Below are 15,197 nucleotides of genomic sequence, written 5' to 3'. Positions count from 1 at the left end.
GAAACGGTGCAATTTTAACCTTTACATGACCATTCTCAGAATGCTGTTCTATTAGGTATATCTCCAGTAACGTACGGTACCTACTTATTTTGAAAGGCAGGCATTCCTGGAGACCAAGAGGATTGGGTTTACATAAGAAATATTAGGATCTGAGGGCCGTCTTCACAAATATTGGAAAAATCACCGTTCAAAGAGCAGTAGGTATTTTGAACAAAACAAAAATTCTTTCTGACGATTCCCCGGTCATTGAATTGCGGAGAAGACGAATCAAGTGACAATAAATGAGTAACTTTATGCTGAATATTATTATTAAATATGCCTTATTCTAATCCGTATTCTGTTATGCGGAAAACATTAGATTAGTAGATTATCAGGGAGAAGAATTCATTGATTATCATTCTTAATAAGTAGTGAGCCTATATATTTGAAATATCACACGAAAAAGAGTTATTCTCCATTTCATTTATTTAAACAGCTTCATGTATGTGGAATCTCAGAAACACCTTCGGTTAAGAGGATGATAATGAATTATCGGCCCTTTTTTGAAAGGACCACACTACGTCAAAGTTTGAGAAGCTGATCTCACAGGAGTACTTACAAATAATCAAACGAATCACTTTTATTAAATAATTACCTACTTTAGAAATTTGATGGTTTTTGTCTTGCGAATGACTGTAAATGAAAAATACCGTACCGTACTGCAAAATATAAGGCAATAACAATAATATAATGAGAAGGCCTGCCTCAAGGAGAAGAAGAAAGCTGTGGAGATTCTTTAATGCACGTACATTGCAATTCTTCTTGCAGGCCTTCGAATTCATCGTTGCGCATGGAGCTGTTCAACAGGAACAGGTCATCACTCATCAATAGTTACAGTACAGAAGCAAGAATGATTCATTATCCAATGACGTCCAGAAAGAGAATAATGTTATGATTAAGTCACAGTGATCATATCAGAATAATCAGGAAAAATACTAAAAAATTAAATCAAACCAACACACATTCTTTCCTGCCATTAATTATTTATTCGTTCTGACATTATTTTATTAGCTATTTCCATATTTTGTTTTAGTATTCATCATCATTATAATCGTTATCTCCTCTACTAATTTTAAGACAATCAATTCCAATGTATCAAAACATAGCCTACAATGAGAATGGGTCTCTTCACCAACAAACAATTATCTATACAAATTTGTTTTTTTATTGATTTAATGAATCAAATTGTTGTGTTCCTCAATTAAAACAATAATTACATCCAATAGTAGAAGTATAATATGACTAAATTTTTATTAATATTTTAGGTACGCAAGGTACCGGTTAACCATATATGATGACTTGACCAGCTTATTGACCTTTACATTACACTAATGACAATGTGCGCGTGTATGGATGTTGATGCATGGTACTTGGAATCCGAGAGAGAGATACTTTGAATTCATTCTGAAATATTCACTCAAATGCACCGTATGAGACTACCGGTACTTCAATTTATGATTGGAATTCAAATAGAGGTGAATAATGAAATAGCCAGCATTTGAACTATTATAATTATTAGAGTAGATATGATTGTAGTGTAACATTCAAGGCCACAAGTGAGAGCTTCAATGCATTATTAGCATCTTATTTGCATTTGTAATTTGATCGAGGGGGCCACTAACAATGAAAAGGTAATAATTTTTCATAGGTTTGTCGATTCCCAATAAGTCGTTGAAGGAAGTTGGGGAAAGCGGTGGATTGTAAGTGGAAGTGCTAGAGTTGGGTAGTGAGTGTGTATTGGGAATAAAATAATTGAAAAATGACAACTGTATTAAAGTCAATCAGGATTCCAACTGTCGAAGAGTTTAATGATATTGTTATTGGGAATATTGGTGAGTTTGAGAAATATATAATTGAATCCAAAAAGACCGTCGTAATAACTATCGTTGGGTCTAAATCATCAAACTGTTTTAGAATTATTGTTCTTGTTCTTTATTATTATAGTAGGCTTTTTAGCTTCTTATTATTCTTTTTTCGGTTGCGTACTTTAAACTATCAGTCCTGCCAAAGTAATAAACATTGAGGCCCATTTATGATTACAATTATCAATTCAATTCAAAATGTATTTATTTTGCACATAAATATACAGTAATTATGAAAAAAAAATGTTTTTTACATAATTCACCTTATGTATAATTAATAATAATAATAATAATTTATTCTTTGCATGTACATATTTTACAATGTTTGGCAGTTCGTCAAAACAATAAAAACAATAAATTGTTCATAAATATAAACAACAACAAAAAATACAAGAAGAAGAACAAGTCAATCAATCAATCAATTAATTAAAAACAACCTGTATGAAATGAAAGTTCAGGTGAAATGCTGTAAATTTAGATATGTAAATTAGTTAAGAATAATATCATTATTAAATAAAGTCCAAAACAAATTCTGTACATTTCCTCATTGCTGTAAATTAGTTGAGATTTATGATATGACAGATATGGCAGAACCCCCCAAGAACTCTTCCAAACTATAAAATTCCCTGTTCATCAGCCAGTTTCCCAGGCATTCCTTGAATTCCCTTTTATTCTTCAAATTTGTGATTTCTTTAGGGAGAGCATTTAAAATCTTTTTAATCATATACTGAGGGCTTGTCTCAAAAAAATTAGTTCTATGGCCTGAATTCTCAATTCTCTATTATTTCTGGTATTGTACCTGTGGATAGATGCCCCAGTGAGCCAGGACTCTCGCAATTTGAATCCATACATTGCACATTCTTGAATATAGAGGCTAGGAAGAGTAAGCATTTTTAAATTTTTAAATGACCCTCTACAGGAGGTTCTTGGAGATTTCTTCAAAATCATCCTGACAACTCTCTTCTGCATCCTGAATACCCTTATTGAGTCCTGTGAAATCCCCCAAAACATTAAGCCATAGGTCAGGAGAGGCTGGAAGTATCCATAGTAGGCAGTCAAGCTCACTTTCTGACTCATTATTTTTGCTAGCCTTGATATTGCAAAGACAGCTTTACTCAGCTTTTTGATGAGGCATTCAATGTGCATCTTCCATTTAAGCCCAGAATCCACTTTTATGCCCAGAAACCCACACACCGCCGTAGACAAAACCTCTTCAGCCTCAATCCGAAAATTCATACATGGAGGAGTGCTTTGGCGTTGCAAGGAGAAATCGATGTAACAGGTCTTTCTCACATTAACTGACAAACGATTTGCCGTGCACCAATCCTGGATATTACCAATAACTATTTCTCCTTGAGTCTGCAGTTCTCTTATGTCCCCTCCCACGAGTAAAAAGTTTGCATCATCTGCAAAAAGGACAGTGCTTGCCTGTGTTATATTCTTTGGCAAATCATTGATGTACAAGGAGAATAGTATTGGCCCTAAAACTGTACCTTGAGGTACTCCTCTAGTCAGTTGCCTTTCTTGGGATCTGTATTTATAGTTCTTCACGTGACCATTTTCTGCTACAATTTCAACAACCTGTGATCTGTTACTGATGAACGACTTTAGCCATTTCAATGTACCGGTACCGTAATATAATAAATGAATTTCATTACTGTATTTCTGCTTTGTTACAGATGAAAACGCAAAACAATGGCCCTTAATGTCCAGTCCAATCTATACGCTAATGATTCTAGCAGGCTACCTGTACTTTTGTACCTCTCTTGGACGAAACTTTATGGAGAAAAGAAAACCTTACACACTCGACCGAATAATGATCACCTATAACTTCATTCAGATTTTAATGAATGGTTATCTATTCTATAAGGTAATTGAATATAAAAATTACTATGTGTCTTATTTAAAATGGTTTTCCTCTCATACTAATAAGGTTATAATATTTATTATTATTTGATATATCGTAGGGAATATGAATAAAATTTATTAAATTACCTACTAGTATATATTATATTATGAAGGATGATTTTCTTGTTCTGAAGGGGGCGAATACCAATATAGAATGTATGGTACCTAATAATATATTTTTACCATTGAAACTTACTTATTGAAATGCACCAGCCAAAATATAATATGTTGCATGATTAATTAGCAAAAAGGCTATTACGGTATTATCACAGTGTTTTCAATCAATCAATCAATCTTTATTGTTGTCATCAATGTTATAAACAAACGTCATGTGAAGCTAAAGCCGCGTCCAGACTATGCCAATCGACAAAGTCGATCCGCATGTGTCGATCGACACGTTCGATATTTGACTTGTTCACATACCTGCGTGAATGTGGACTAGTCGGGCGGCACACGCCGGTTTAAAGTGAAATTAAACTGAAGTTAACAATAAAAGAGTGATTTGGAAGACACTGCAGTGGCGGCTGCTGCAATTATCATTGCAGTTTGCAGGAAGTCAGCATGATCACGTCGTCTGCACCACTCCCAGTTATTAAAGATTTTTATCTCCTTATTTCGATCTCTGGAAAACTGGATTTGCAATTTTTTGATCTTTTTCTCCACATCGCATTTCTCAATGCCAGCGATTTTGTTAGTCCATCGTGCCTTTTGTTCCTACAAAAAAAATATAAAATTTTGTAATACAAAACATTTTTATTACAAATACTGTACAAGTTGGGCCCCACAAGAAACTCTGTTCACGATACAAACAAAATTGTTTGGTCGTCACTCCAATCCATCATATTAATATAATATGAAGTGTATATATTAATAAAATAATATAAACTTGAAATAATTTTAAATAAAACAACTATGAAACAACAGTGTGAAATGTTGCGCAACCCGGTACAAAACGTACACACTGCTCATGTCGATTTGACTTCTTTGATCCGTACCGGCTTGATTCGGGTTGAATTCGGTTCGGGCCGGCGTGATTCAACAAAGCCGGGCGACATGTCCACACTTGTTCAACAGTGTCGATCGACCCCATTCGGCATAGTGTACCTTAATATAATGTACCATAATACATAGCATTACACATACTAACAATATACCATACCGCCAATATAATAACAATATACCATACCGCCAATATAATAACAATATAAATATAATATATTAATAGTCATTATGGCTTTTGAATGATTGAATGTTCTATCGGAGTGGGGTAGATGCTTGTGAGTCATCATGAATTATCTGAAGAGAATGAGACACAATTAATTAAAATGGAAAACGAAATATAATCAATGGTGATAGTAGAATTAGATAACCCATTAATAAGAATAATAATTGAAAAAACTAAAAAAAGTTATTTTATTTTCCAATAAAAATAACTGATATGCATTATTTTAGGAATGGCAAATTTTGAAGGGGAAGAGCAAACTCTAGTTAGGGTACCGTATTCATTTTACAGTGATCTTATATATTAAACGATAACTTATATGTGATTTGATGTGAATAAACAAAAATATGTCAATTTAACTATAAATTACTTTCCCAAGTTTATTTTTTCTTGCTTTCTTCACAAAATTATTTTCATCAGTCTAAAAAATTGAGTGGATTTATGGACTGTATATTGGTATCTACCAAACAGTGATTTTTACATAAGCATATTGTAATACATTAGCCTATATAATATCAAAACTTTACTTTTGTTAAACTAATGACAACTAGTGCATCCTAAAAATAGTACATATTATGCCAATTTCGATGAGGAATAAGGGAAAACAAATCTTAGCGTTCCAGGTTCTATTTATTGGTTTTAAAATTCGGTGCTTCATTTGAGTCAACAATTAAAAATAAGTCAGAATTGAGTTGTCGTTTTCAACGATGGAATCACCGCTGGCTTCCAAAAAAGACATGTTTCCATTGAATAACTACCTGTATTTGATTAAAAAATGTTGTGTGTAAGCTTATTTTTGGTAGCGGTTTTAAAAGCGGTACAGTAGCTTAATTTATTTTAATGGTAGGTAGCTGTTTTACAAATGAATAATCTCCTGACGGCACTTCTCCTTTATTTTATTATTTTATTTTTTACAAATGAATAATATACGGTACAAAGCAGGCGTTGCAGACAGAGAAACCATACAGACTAGTAGTTAATTTTATAAAAGTTTCGTACGCGGTAAATTAAAAACTTAGCTAATCCAAATACATCGTCATTTACATAGGCTATGCCCATAGTAAAGTACCTCATATCTTACTAGATATAAAGATCTTATTCGCTTTATTTCAAGTATAATTTCCTCTATCGATCTGATTATTTTTCAATGTTTTTTATATCTTTTTACAGACATCTTCCGTTCTATTCTCCTCGGATTATTCTTTCTTTGAAAGCCGAATTGATATGAGACCTGACGTGAGTTATTTATAGTTTCTATCTATTCATTCCATTGATTTATCTATTTATTTTAACATTTTATTCATTTTTCTGTATTATTCATATAATAAAAATCAAATTAATGTGAACTCCTGTATTAGAATATAATTCATGAACAGGTATAACCATATAAAAATTACAAATTGCATCGATAATCTACATTGAAGTTGAAAATACGTACGGTGGTTAAAATTGGGACCAAATCGGAGACCTTCAGTTTCAGAATTTCGCATGTGGCACTAAGCCAATAATGCACTGTGCGAATTGTCGAATGATATATTCCTATTTTCTCAGAAGACTTTCCTCTTCCATAGTAGGGTATGTCTGGCGAATCAAATAAAGTTGTTCAAATCACTACCTTACATCAGTTTAAGACAAATATAGGAATAGATCGTAACCTTTTAAATGATTTAATATATTTATTAGATCATCGAGAAAATAAAACTTTTAATATGTATTCTGGAATCTTCATATATTAATGAAAAGAATTTTGCAGTTATAACATCTTCAACCTTTAACCCCTTCAAACTAAAAGAGATTAAGTTATAGATAATTGGTTCATATTTTCTCATTTGGTGATTTTTCTGGAATCTTCATATATTAATGAAAAGAATTTTGCAGTTATAACATCTTCAACCTTTAACCCCTTCAAACTAAAAGAGATTAAGTTATAGATAATTGGTTCATATTTTCTCATTTGGTGATTTTTCTTCAGTTCCAATGATATATTATAATTATATTGATTAACGATTACAATATTTACTTCGACATCCTATTCACGAAAACTTTCCTTTACAGTACCGATTATTTTCTCTCGTATATTAAGGCAATTTTTATAATTATTATAAGTCTCAAGAAATCAGTTCAAATTTTTCCATTTTCTATTACTTTATTAATACTCTGTATACAAAGATTCAACTTCTAAGTATTAAAAAAAAAAAAACATTATTTTCAGCCAAATATTTTGACAGAACTCTAAACAATAAGAATACGCGGTACAAAAAAAATAGGTATTACTAATCTTAATTCAATCATAATTGAAATTATGATATTACTGTTACTCTTATCAATTATTTCAAATTAAATCAGCTATGGGAAGTTTTGAAAAATCTTAAAAGTATTTTATCATTGCATTAAAAATAATTAATAGTCTAAAATCTGGAATGATATATTCTGACATAATTCCAGACATATATTAAAATAATTAATAGCTGTAATTTCATTATAATCCATAAGTAATTGAATCGAACAATTAATAACAGGAAAATATTCTTGCTGTTTCAGAGACTATTCTTCGTTTATTTATATTTCATCAACAAATTAATCGATTTGTTTGATACGGTGAGTCTAATGTGATACATTCTTACTTTTAGAATCCATAATAATCTCCTATCAAACTATCTTAAAACCCAGCTATTATTTAAATACATTTTGTATTCAGTTTTGGAAATGTGAAGTGCATTATTATATTGAAAGATTTAGCTTTCCATATTCATTATGGAATATGAATACAACATTAAAATAATTCTTTCACTACGGTACCGTACGCGAATGAGAAATAAATTATAATACTCCTGACTCTTACTGTACTATAGTTGAGCAAATAAGCAATCAAAATAAAGTTTAAAAGTGGTTTATTCACACGTAATGGTAAACCCAAATGCCTACCTCAAGGCGAGCAAGTGAATAAATTGATTTGATTTGTAATTTAAGTTATATAGAATACGGTAATTAATTTTCGAGACTAGTTTCGGTTATGACATCATTAACCTATCTTCATCCGGTTGCAGATTTTCATGGTACTAAGAAAGAAGAATTCGCAGATTACATTTCTACATTTGTACCATCATGCCATGATGCCAATTATTGGTTGGTTGTACTCAGCATACATGGGAGGTAAGAAAGACGAAAGTCATCTAGCCTACTTATTCGATCTCTCTCTCTCTCTCTTGTTTGCTGTGTGGGCTTTGGCATTCTCTACCACTCTCCTCCATCATTTCTTTCAGCAGCCTTGACTGCCTGCCATCCTCTCACTTCCAATCATGCCAAGTCATTTATACACAACACATCCAGCAATTTCACAACACATCCCTTCCTCCTGCAGTTACCCAGCTCGCTCCTCAATATTAAAGGTAGGCGCACACAGATCGCGTCATCGAACGGTCGGCACGCATCGGACGATTAGATTTGATGCATTGTTTTCAATTGGAGTGCGCTGTCCGATGCGTCCGTCCGTCCGTTGACGATCAGTGTGCATCTACCTTAAGAGGTAGTTGTTGCTTCTTTTCCATTCAGTGAACATGTCCCAGCCATCGTCTCAACCTCTAAGACTTAACAAATCTCACTATGTCCAGTCCCTGAATAATTTCATCCAACTCAGCATTACCGGTATACATTTTGGTTAGATTATAAATGAAAGTTGTTTCTTGAAAAAATAATTAAAAAATGAATTACAAATAAATAAAGGTGTATTTTATTGTCCAGAAGCCCTTTTCATATGTCATTGAACCATAGATTCTTAGTTTCATCCACTTCAATACATTTTTAAATTTTGAGAATTGGTCATCAATGATTTGAGATCAATGAGAGATTGAGTTATTCTGGAGTAGATAATGAACTTTAAGTTGTTTGGTCTTACTTATATAAATATAGTGTGAGAATAGAATAAATATTAATGAATGAATTGATATATACAACTTTAACATTAGAAAAATACTTTAATATATCACTGAATTATAACAAATTATTTATTTTAAAACATTAACAGAAAACCTACTAAGTTATTACTTAAGGAACTGTGCTTTTGAATGTCATGAATGTCAAACAGCAAGTTATTCAATCAAATTCAGACTATTTTCTTATTTAGAATTTTCTACCTTCATTTTGCTGTGGTTACGATAGTTTTTTTCCACTTGATAATTCAGATGAATTTATTTATAATTGAATTATATATCTTCATTGTAGGTTATAGCCTACATCCTGAGATTTTATTTATGCAAGACACACATTATTCACTTCGTGCAATTCATATAATACTTGTGTCTCGTTTTGCTATCCTCTGTCTACGTCCCTCTCCAATTCATTATTTTCATGATCTATTTTTTTTACTTTCCAGCTGCAATTTCAATATTCTTCGGCGCCACAAATACTTTGGTGCATGTAATAATGTACACCTACTATTTGGCGACAAATTTGAATGCCGAATTCAAAAAGTCAATATGGTGGAAGAGTAGATTAACTCAGTTACAATTGGTGAGTAAAAAAATTAAAATCAACAAATTTAAAAATAGAGTGTTGATAATGTATTGTATTATGTACTATTCGAAAGTATACTAAAAAATCTGGTGTGGCGCACTCACACAACTTTCCTTGCCGTTATGAAAATTTATCACCTGACGCTAGTGTTCACGCGCATCTCAAGTCTACTTTTCTAAGATCTTAGCCAGCTGGTGACAGGACAATAACACTGGAGACACACGAAGTCTGCTATCTCTTCATAGTGAATGATTCAATAGAATCAACAGTTGCCAACAGTTTGCAATTGAAATAATAACATTTTCTCGAATTTCGAGCTTATTTTAAATTTCAGGTGAAAATGTTACTGAACATCAATTGTAGAGATTTTCATGCTTAATCTTTTCCCCTTAGAATTTTTTGTTTAAATTTTATCTGAAGCCTGATAATTGAGAATCTAAAATCAAACTTTACATAGATGGGGCGGAGCTCCTGGAATTTTTACAGATATGAGACTTGTGGCAGTTGATAGAGCTCATCAATTACTATTTTAGGTATAAATTTGATCAAAATCGTTGGAGCGGTTTTTGAGAAAATCCCGAAAAACCCTGTTTTTTGACAACATTTTCGCCGTAATCTTTAATTGAATTAGATCGAAATTGTTCGTGTCGGATCCTTATATTGTAAGAACCTTACGTTCCAAATTTCAGTCATTCCGTTAATTGGGAGATGATATATCGTGTACACAGACGCACATACACTCATACACAACACACACACACACACACACACATACAGACCAATACCCAAAAACCACTTTTTTGGACTCAGGGGACCTTGAAACGTATAGAAATTTAGAAATTGGGGTACCTTAATTTTTTTCGGAAAGCAATACTTTCCTTACCCACCTATGGTAATAGGGCAAGGAAAGTAAAAAGGCAGAAGTGAGTTTTTCTGCCGATGACTCAATATATATGCATTCATTTATTCATAGACAATAGATATAAAATGCAGGTAAAAACAACAGGCATTCGCCCAAAACTGCTTTAAACCTTTGGAATACACAGTCTAGAGGTTATGTAAATATTGTGAAAATCGCAGAAAAATGGAAAAAGAACTGAAAATCCTAAAAGGGTACGGTACTCTGTAAAAGCTCAAGCTCTAGAAGGTCAACTTCAAGTATCTAATTGTCCAATACTGCAGTAGGCTATCCTTGTATGAAACAAATCAACGTTTTTGAGAGTTGAGAGTTTTTTCCAGCAAAACGTTCCTGATGATGACTGCTGGACTATACAGCAGTACCTAATATTTTCTTAACAAGGACTGGATATTACTGACAAAAATGCATGAAATGCTGTACTAGGTACCGTACTTCTTTCATAGGTTGAGTAAATTGACTGAAAGTTATCACAACCACAAATTTATTAGAATAACGAGATATTGATAATTGAAAGGTGGATTCTACAAAATGAATATGCTTGAGAAATTTACGGGTACCTACCGTACTCAATTCAAATATGTTTTACTCTAATGTGGTGTAGCATGACACGCTGGGCAATACAGAGTAGCATACAAACATTAGACCATTTATTTTAAAAAGTGTTTCATAGAAAATTATCTGAATTTTAATCATTTTTTTCAAGGATCTACATAATTTGATTCTGTAAGCGAATGTCGATTACTTTCATTGTTTATTACGTTGGTGATTTATTGATCCATTCCGTACAATAATGTAGGTTTATAAACACAAAGTTTTTCCACTTTATTCATACAAAAAGTATCCAGATGTACTGTAAGAGAGAATTTTTTGTTTCAGGTTCAGTTCATCCTTGTCACATGCCACGCACTAGTTAATTTTCTTAACCCAAAGAGTGAATTTCCTGGCGTAATTGTAGCCGTGTCCGTGCCTCAAGGATTTATCATGCTCATTCTCTTCCTTGACTTCTACAAAAAGGCATACAACAGTAAGAATAAACAGCAGTGAGACAAAATTCACAGATATGCAGCAAGTATCAGCACAAAATAAATATATTTTCCAAACAACATCAAGGAACTTTATTAAAATCAGCTTATTTATTAAGAGGAGCTTATTATTATTATTCCATTTCTTCTTCATCTTCAGAGGGCTACATCTTGTTTTTCTCGCCTTCGTCTAATCCTTCACACCCGCCCCCACTCCAACTCCTTATTATCTTCTTCTTCTTACTCTTATTCTACCACTGCTAAAAATTTTCTATAACTTGTTATCCTGCAACTTAAATAAAATATTTTCATATCAAAACATCACCATGGGAAATTATTTTGCAAAATTCACATAAAAATTGGTTTTAATCTACTTGTCAAGGTTTCAAGACTGTACATTAGTGGAAACTAGTTTTCCATGGGAAAGATATTCTGCAAAGTTCACATTGTAATAATTTCTCCAGCAATCTAATATGAATCCAGTGTTAGTATTATTTTACGGAAGTTCAAATAGGTAATTATCCACGATTAAAAATTTGTTACATACCCAATTATTGGAATGTACCTTTGGCATATCTAATCCGTATGATTGTGTTGAAGACGGTGTGGATCCGCTATGTTGGCACTTGTTACAGTGTTAAGAATTCCACCCCAACATTGAAGCTTCTATAACAATGAAAGGAAAACATGAAATAGTAAAATTAATGATACATATAAGATTTAGGAAAATCTAATTTTATGTTCTAGAAACCTACGATGAGCATTCATTATTATTATTGGAGAGTTATAAGCTCTGAAAGAGAAAACAATTGGATGAAAACCTGTTACCGTATTCTAACAATTTGACACTAACTTTCAAAAGCGAATATCACGAAAACTGATGGGAATATCACAAAACTCCATGGAACAAATTAGCATTGTAGAGAACTTGTCAAGCTTTATTTTACAATACGGTAGTTAGTCATGTCGTTTGAACGCATTTTTCCAATGATAAAAGTGTGTAAGCTACTTTTAAACTACCCTCATCCCTTTAGCACAAGGGGTAGTGATGGGGATTTTTGATATGTTCACCCCCTATCCTAACTGGTCAAAACAAAGCTGCAAAGTTCAAAATTGTGTTGAAAAAACAAACAAATTGAAGATAATTTGATGCTCCAAAAGCTCATGATCAGCTAACAGCATGGATTTTTTTCCATCGATTTTTAAAAATTCATATGAGCGAAAATACCAAAAAAATTGAGGCAAACGAGTTTTTACCAAAAATGTCACAATTTCTAGAGCGAATATCTCAAAATTATAAAAAGATATAAAAAAGTTGTAGATCAATATTGTAGGAAATTATGTAGGGTAAGCTTCAATTTTGTATAGGACAAACATGTTAGTATAATACCCACTGGGTACGGGTGGGACTTTTGATATGTATAGGCCTACCTCCCTATTCTGTGTCCCTACTGCTATGTACCCTGAACAGAACTTTGGGGTCAAAAATTGCCTTCCAAACATTGCCCTCTATGACCCTTTGTCGACTGGACTATAGCATAGAGAAACAATAGCATAAGCTATGTTATGTCATAATAGCTTATGCTATTGTTTCTCTATGACTATGGTGTGAATGGGTGGTTTGTCAGCGCTGACCGTCACTGTCCTTCGTTGGCTTACGCTGGACTGGACTGGCCTCGGAAGAAATCGGAGCGATTGCAAATGGAGGCCAACGTTGGCCAGCGCCAATGTGTGGATGGTTGGTTTGACAGGATTTTACCTCAATATAGAGAAAAACCAAATAGACCATTGATAACCAGCTTGACCAACCCAACGGATTAGCTATTTTCATGTATTTTCAGATTATGAAAATAAATTATTCGATTCTATTTCTATTATTCTTGATAAAATCTATTTAATAATATTTTTATAGTATTGAGAGTTGGAATGTCTATCTTTTACATATTTTTATTGCAACCACATATCCTACCCAATATCAAGTGAACGCAACATGTTATCACGTACACCCTGAGTAGCTTCAGAGGTGGGTGATTGATACCCGGTGTTGCTCCTGGATGACTTCGCTCAGTCGTAATGTGGGCGGGGAAAGGAGGCAAGTCGAAGTTCCTCTTCCTTCTTCTTTGTGCCTCAGCTGGCGTGAACAGCACCTCCTGGTGCTTCTGACGGCGTGAAGGTCGCTCTCTTCTCTGATGACACAACTTTGATGTAATTTTGTATCGGCCTTACGGCCTCGGTTCCGCTCCAGTGGAGTAGGAAAAGGAAGGACAGACAGGATAGGGACGGCAGACAACGGTCCGCTGTGCCCTGGGGAGAAGGAAGAATAGGGACGGCAGACAACGGTCCGCTGTGCCCTAGGGAGAAGGAAGAATAGGGACGGCAGACAACGGTCCGCTGTGCCCTGGGGAGAAGGAAGAATAGGGACGGCAGACAACGGTCCGCTGTGCCCTGAGGGGATGGAAAGAATAGGGATGGCAGACAACGGTCCGCTGTGCCCTAGGGAGAAGGAAGAATAGGGACGGCAGACAACGGTCCGCTGTGCCCTGGGGAGAAGGAAGAATAGGGACGGCAGACAATGGTCCGCTGTGCCCTGAGGGGATGGAAAGAATAGGATGGCAGACACAGTCCGCTGTGCCCTGGAGAAGGAAGAATAGGGACGGCAGACAACGGTCCGCTGTGCCCTGGGGAGAAGGAGGACAGGGACGGCAGACAACGGTCCGCTGTGCCCTGGGGGAATGGAAGGTCAGGCACGGCAGACAACGGTCCGCTGTGCCCTGGGGAAATGGGAGGACAGGACGGCAGACAACGGTCCGCTGTGCCCTGGGGGAATGGAAGGTCAGGGACGGCAGACAACGGTCCGCTGTGCCCTGGGGGAATGGAAGGTCAGGGACGGCAGACAACGGTCCGCTGTGCCCTGGGGAAATGGGAGGACAGGGACGGCAGACAACGGTCCGCTGTGCCCTGGGGGAATGGAAGGTCAGGGACGGCAGACAACGGTCCGCTGTGCCCTGGGGAAATGGGAGGACAGGGACGGCAGACAATGGTCCGCTGTGCCCTAGGAGATGGAAGGTTAGGGACGTACGGCAGCCAACGGACCGCTGTACCAGGACAGGAGGTCGGGGACGTACGGCAGCCAACGGGCCGCTGTACCAGGAGCAGGAAGGTTGTGAGCGGAATGCTCTGGACTGGGGCTCGTCCGGCGTTTAAATACTCCCCCAAAGTGGAGGGGATGGAGTTGTGCCAGAGGCGGTGGAAATCGTCTCAATGCGCGGAAAATGGTGCGCCATCGGTACCTTCCTTATCTCCGCGGTCGGCTAGCTTTGCTGATAGCCGAGCGTCTTTCAGTAATATTATTAACTATTTTCTTGTCACAATTTTACTTTGTGACACCCCACTCCTACTTGGGGGGGGGGGGATCAGAGCCCTCTATGGCACCACCTTAAAAGGCGTGAGCCATCTAGGCATCACCTTAAGAGGTGTACACCTCTCAGGCATCACCTTAAGAGGTGTATGCCGCTCAGGCATCACCTTTAGAGGTGTATGCCACTGCTTATAGGCATCATCTATGCCTGGTCCACCAGGTACATATTTACATCGTCCATCTGGAAATTGGACTTTTATGCGTGGCTTGCCAGCCCGTTTACGCTTACCAGGTGTTGAGACTCGGTGACACAACACTGGATCCTTATTCCTTGAGAGTCCTGGTTTGGGATCCT

The 15,197-nt window shown here is 35.5% G+C and overlaps 2 protein-coding genes across 3 annotated transcripts in view; one reads left to right on the top strand and one right to left on the bottom strand.

Moving 5' to 3' along the window:
- Window positions 1–1,661: 1,661 nt before the first annotated feature.
- Window positions 1,662–11,607, top strand: LOC111048769 (elongation of very long chain fatty acids protein 7). The gene is made up of 7 exons (XM_022334731.2): window positions 1,662–1,871; window positions 3,581–3,771; window positions 6,202–6,267; window positions 7,573–7,629; window positions 8,079–8,184; window positions 9,404–9,540; window positions 11,339–11,607. Exons 1-7 carry the CDS (start codon window positions 1,799–1,801, stop codon window positions 11,504–11,506), a joined length of 798 nt encoding a protein of 265 aa, XP_022190423.1. The 5' UTR covers window positions 1,662–1,798; the 3' UTR covers window positions 11,507–11,607.
- Window positions 4,084–15,197, bottom strand: part of LOC111048764 — a 37,999-nt gene continuing 26,885 nt past the window's right edge. Inside the window, exons 6-7 of one of the 2 annotated variants that reach the window (XM_039428982.1) lie at window positions 12,032–12,150; window positions 4,084–4,523 (exon numbers count right to left, since the gene is read on the bottom strand). In XM_039428982.1, coding sequence (XP_039284916.1) covers window positions 12,122–12,150 — 29 coding nt within the window. In that variant the 3' untranslated portion in view covers window positions 4,084–4,523; window positions 12,032–12,121. The remainder of the gene's footprint in view (window positions 4,524–12,031; window positions 12,151–15,197) is intronic. The other variant, XM_039428981.1, reaches the window with a different exon arrangement.

Source organism: Nilaparvata lugens, chromosome 5 (assembly GCF_014356525.2).
Source record: "Nilaparvata lugens isolate BPH chromosome 5, ASM1435652v1, whole genome shotgun sequence".
NCBI classification, from domain to species: Eukaryota; Metazoa; Arthropoda; class Insecta; order Hemiptera; family Delphacidae; genus Nilaparvata; species Nilaparvata lugens.
This window is presented reverse-complemented; position numbering and strand designations above follow the sequence as displayed.

Bases quoted from the DNA above. Each gene is read 5' to 3' on its own strand.
- LOC111048769 (XM_022334731.2), top strand. From the start codon at position 1,799: ATGACAACTGTATTAAAGTCAATCAGGATTCCAACTGTCGAAGAGTTT. The intron at 1,872-3,580 runs GTGAGTTTGAGA...GCTTTGTTACAG, and splicing joins TATTGTTATTGGGAATATTG to ATGAAAACGCAAAACAATGG. The intron at 3,772-6,201 runs GTAATTGAATAT...ATCTTTTTACAG, and splicing joins ATGGTTATCTATTCTATAAG to ACATCTTCCGTTCTATTCTC.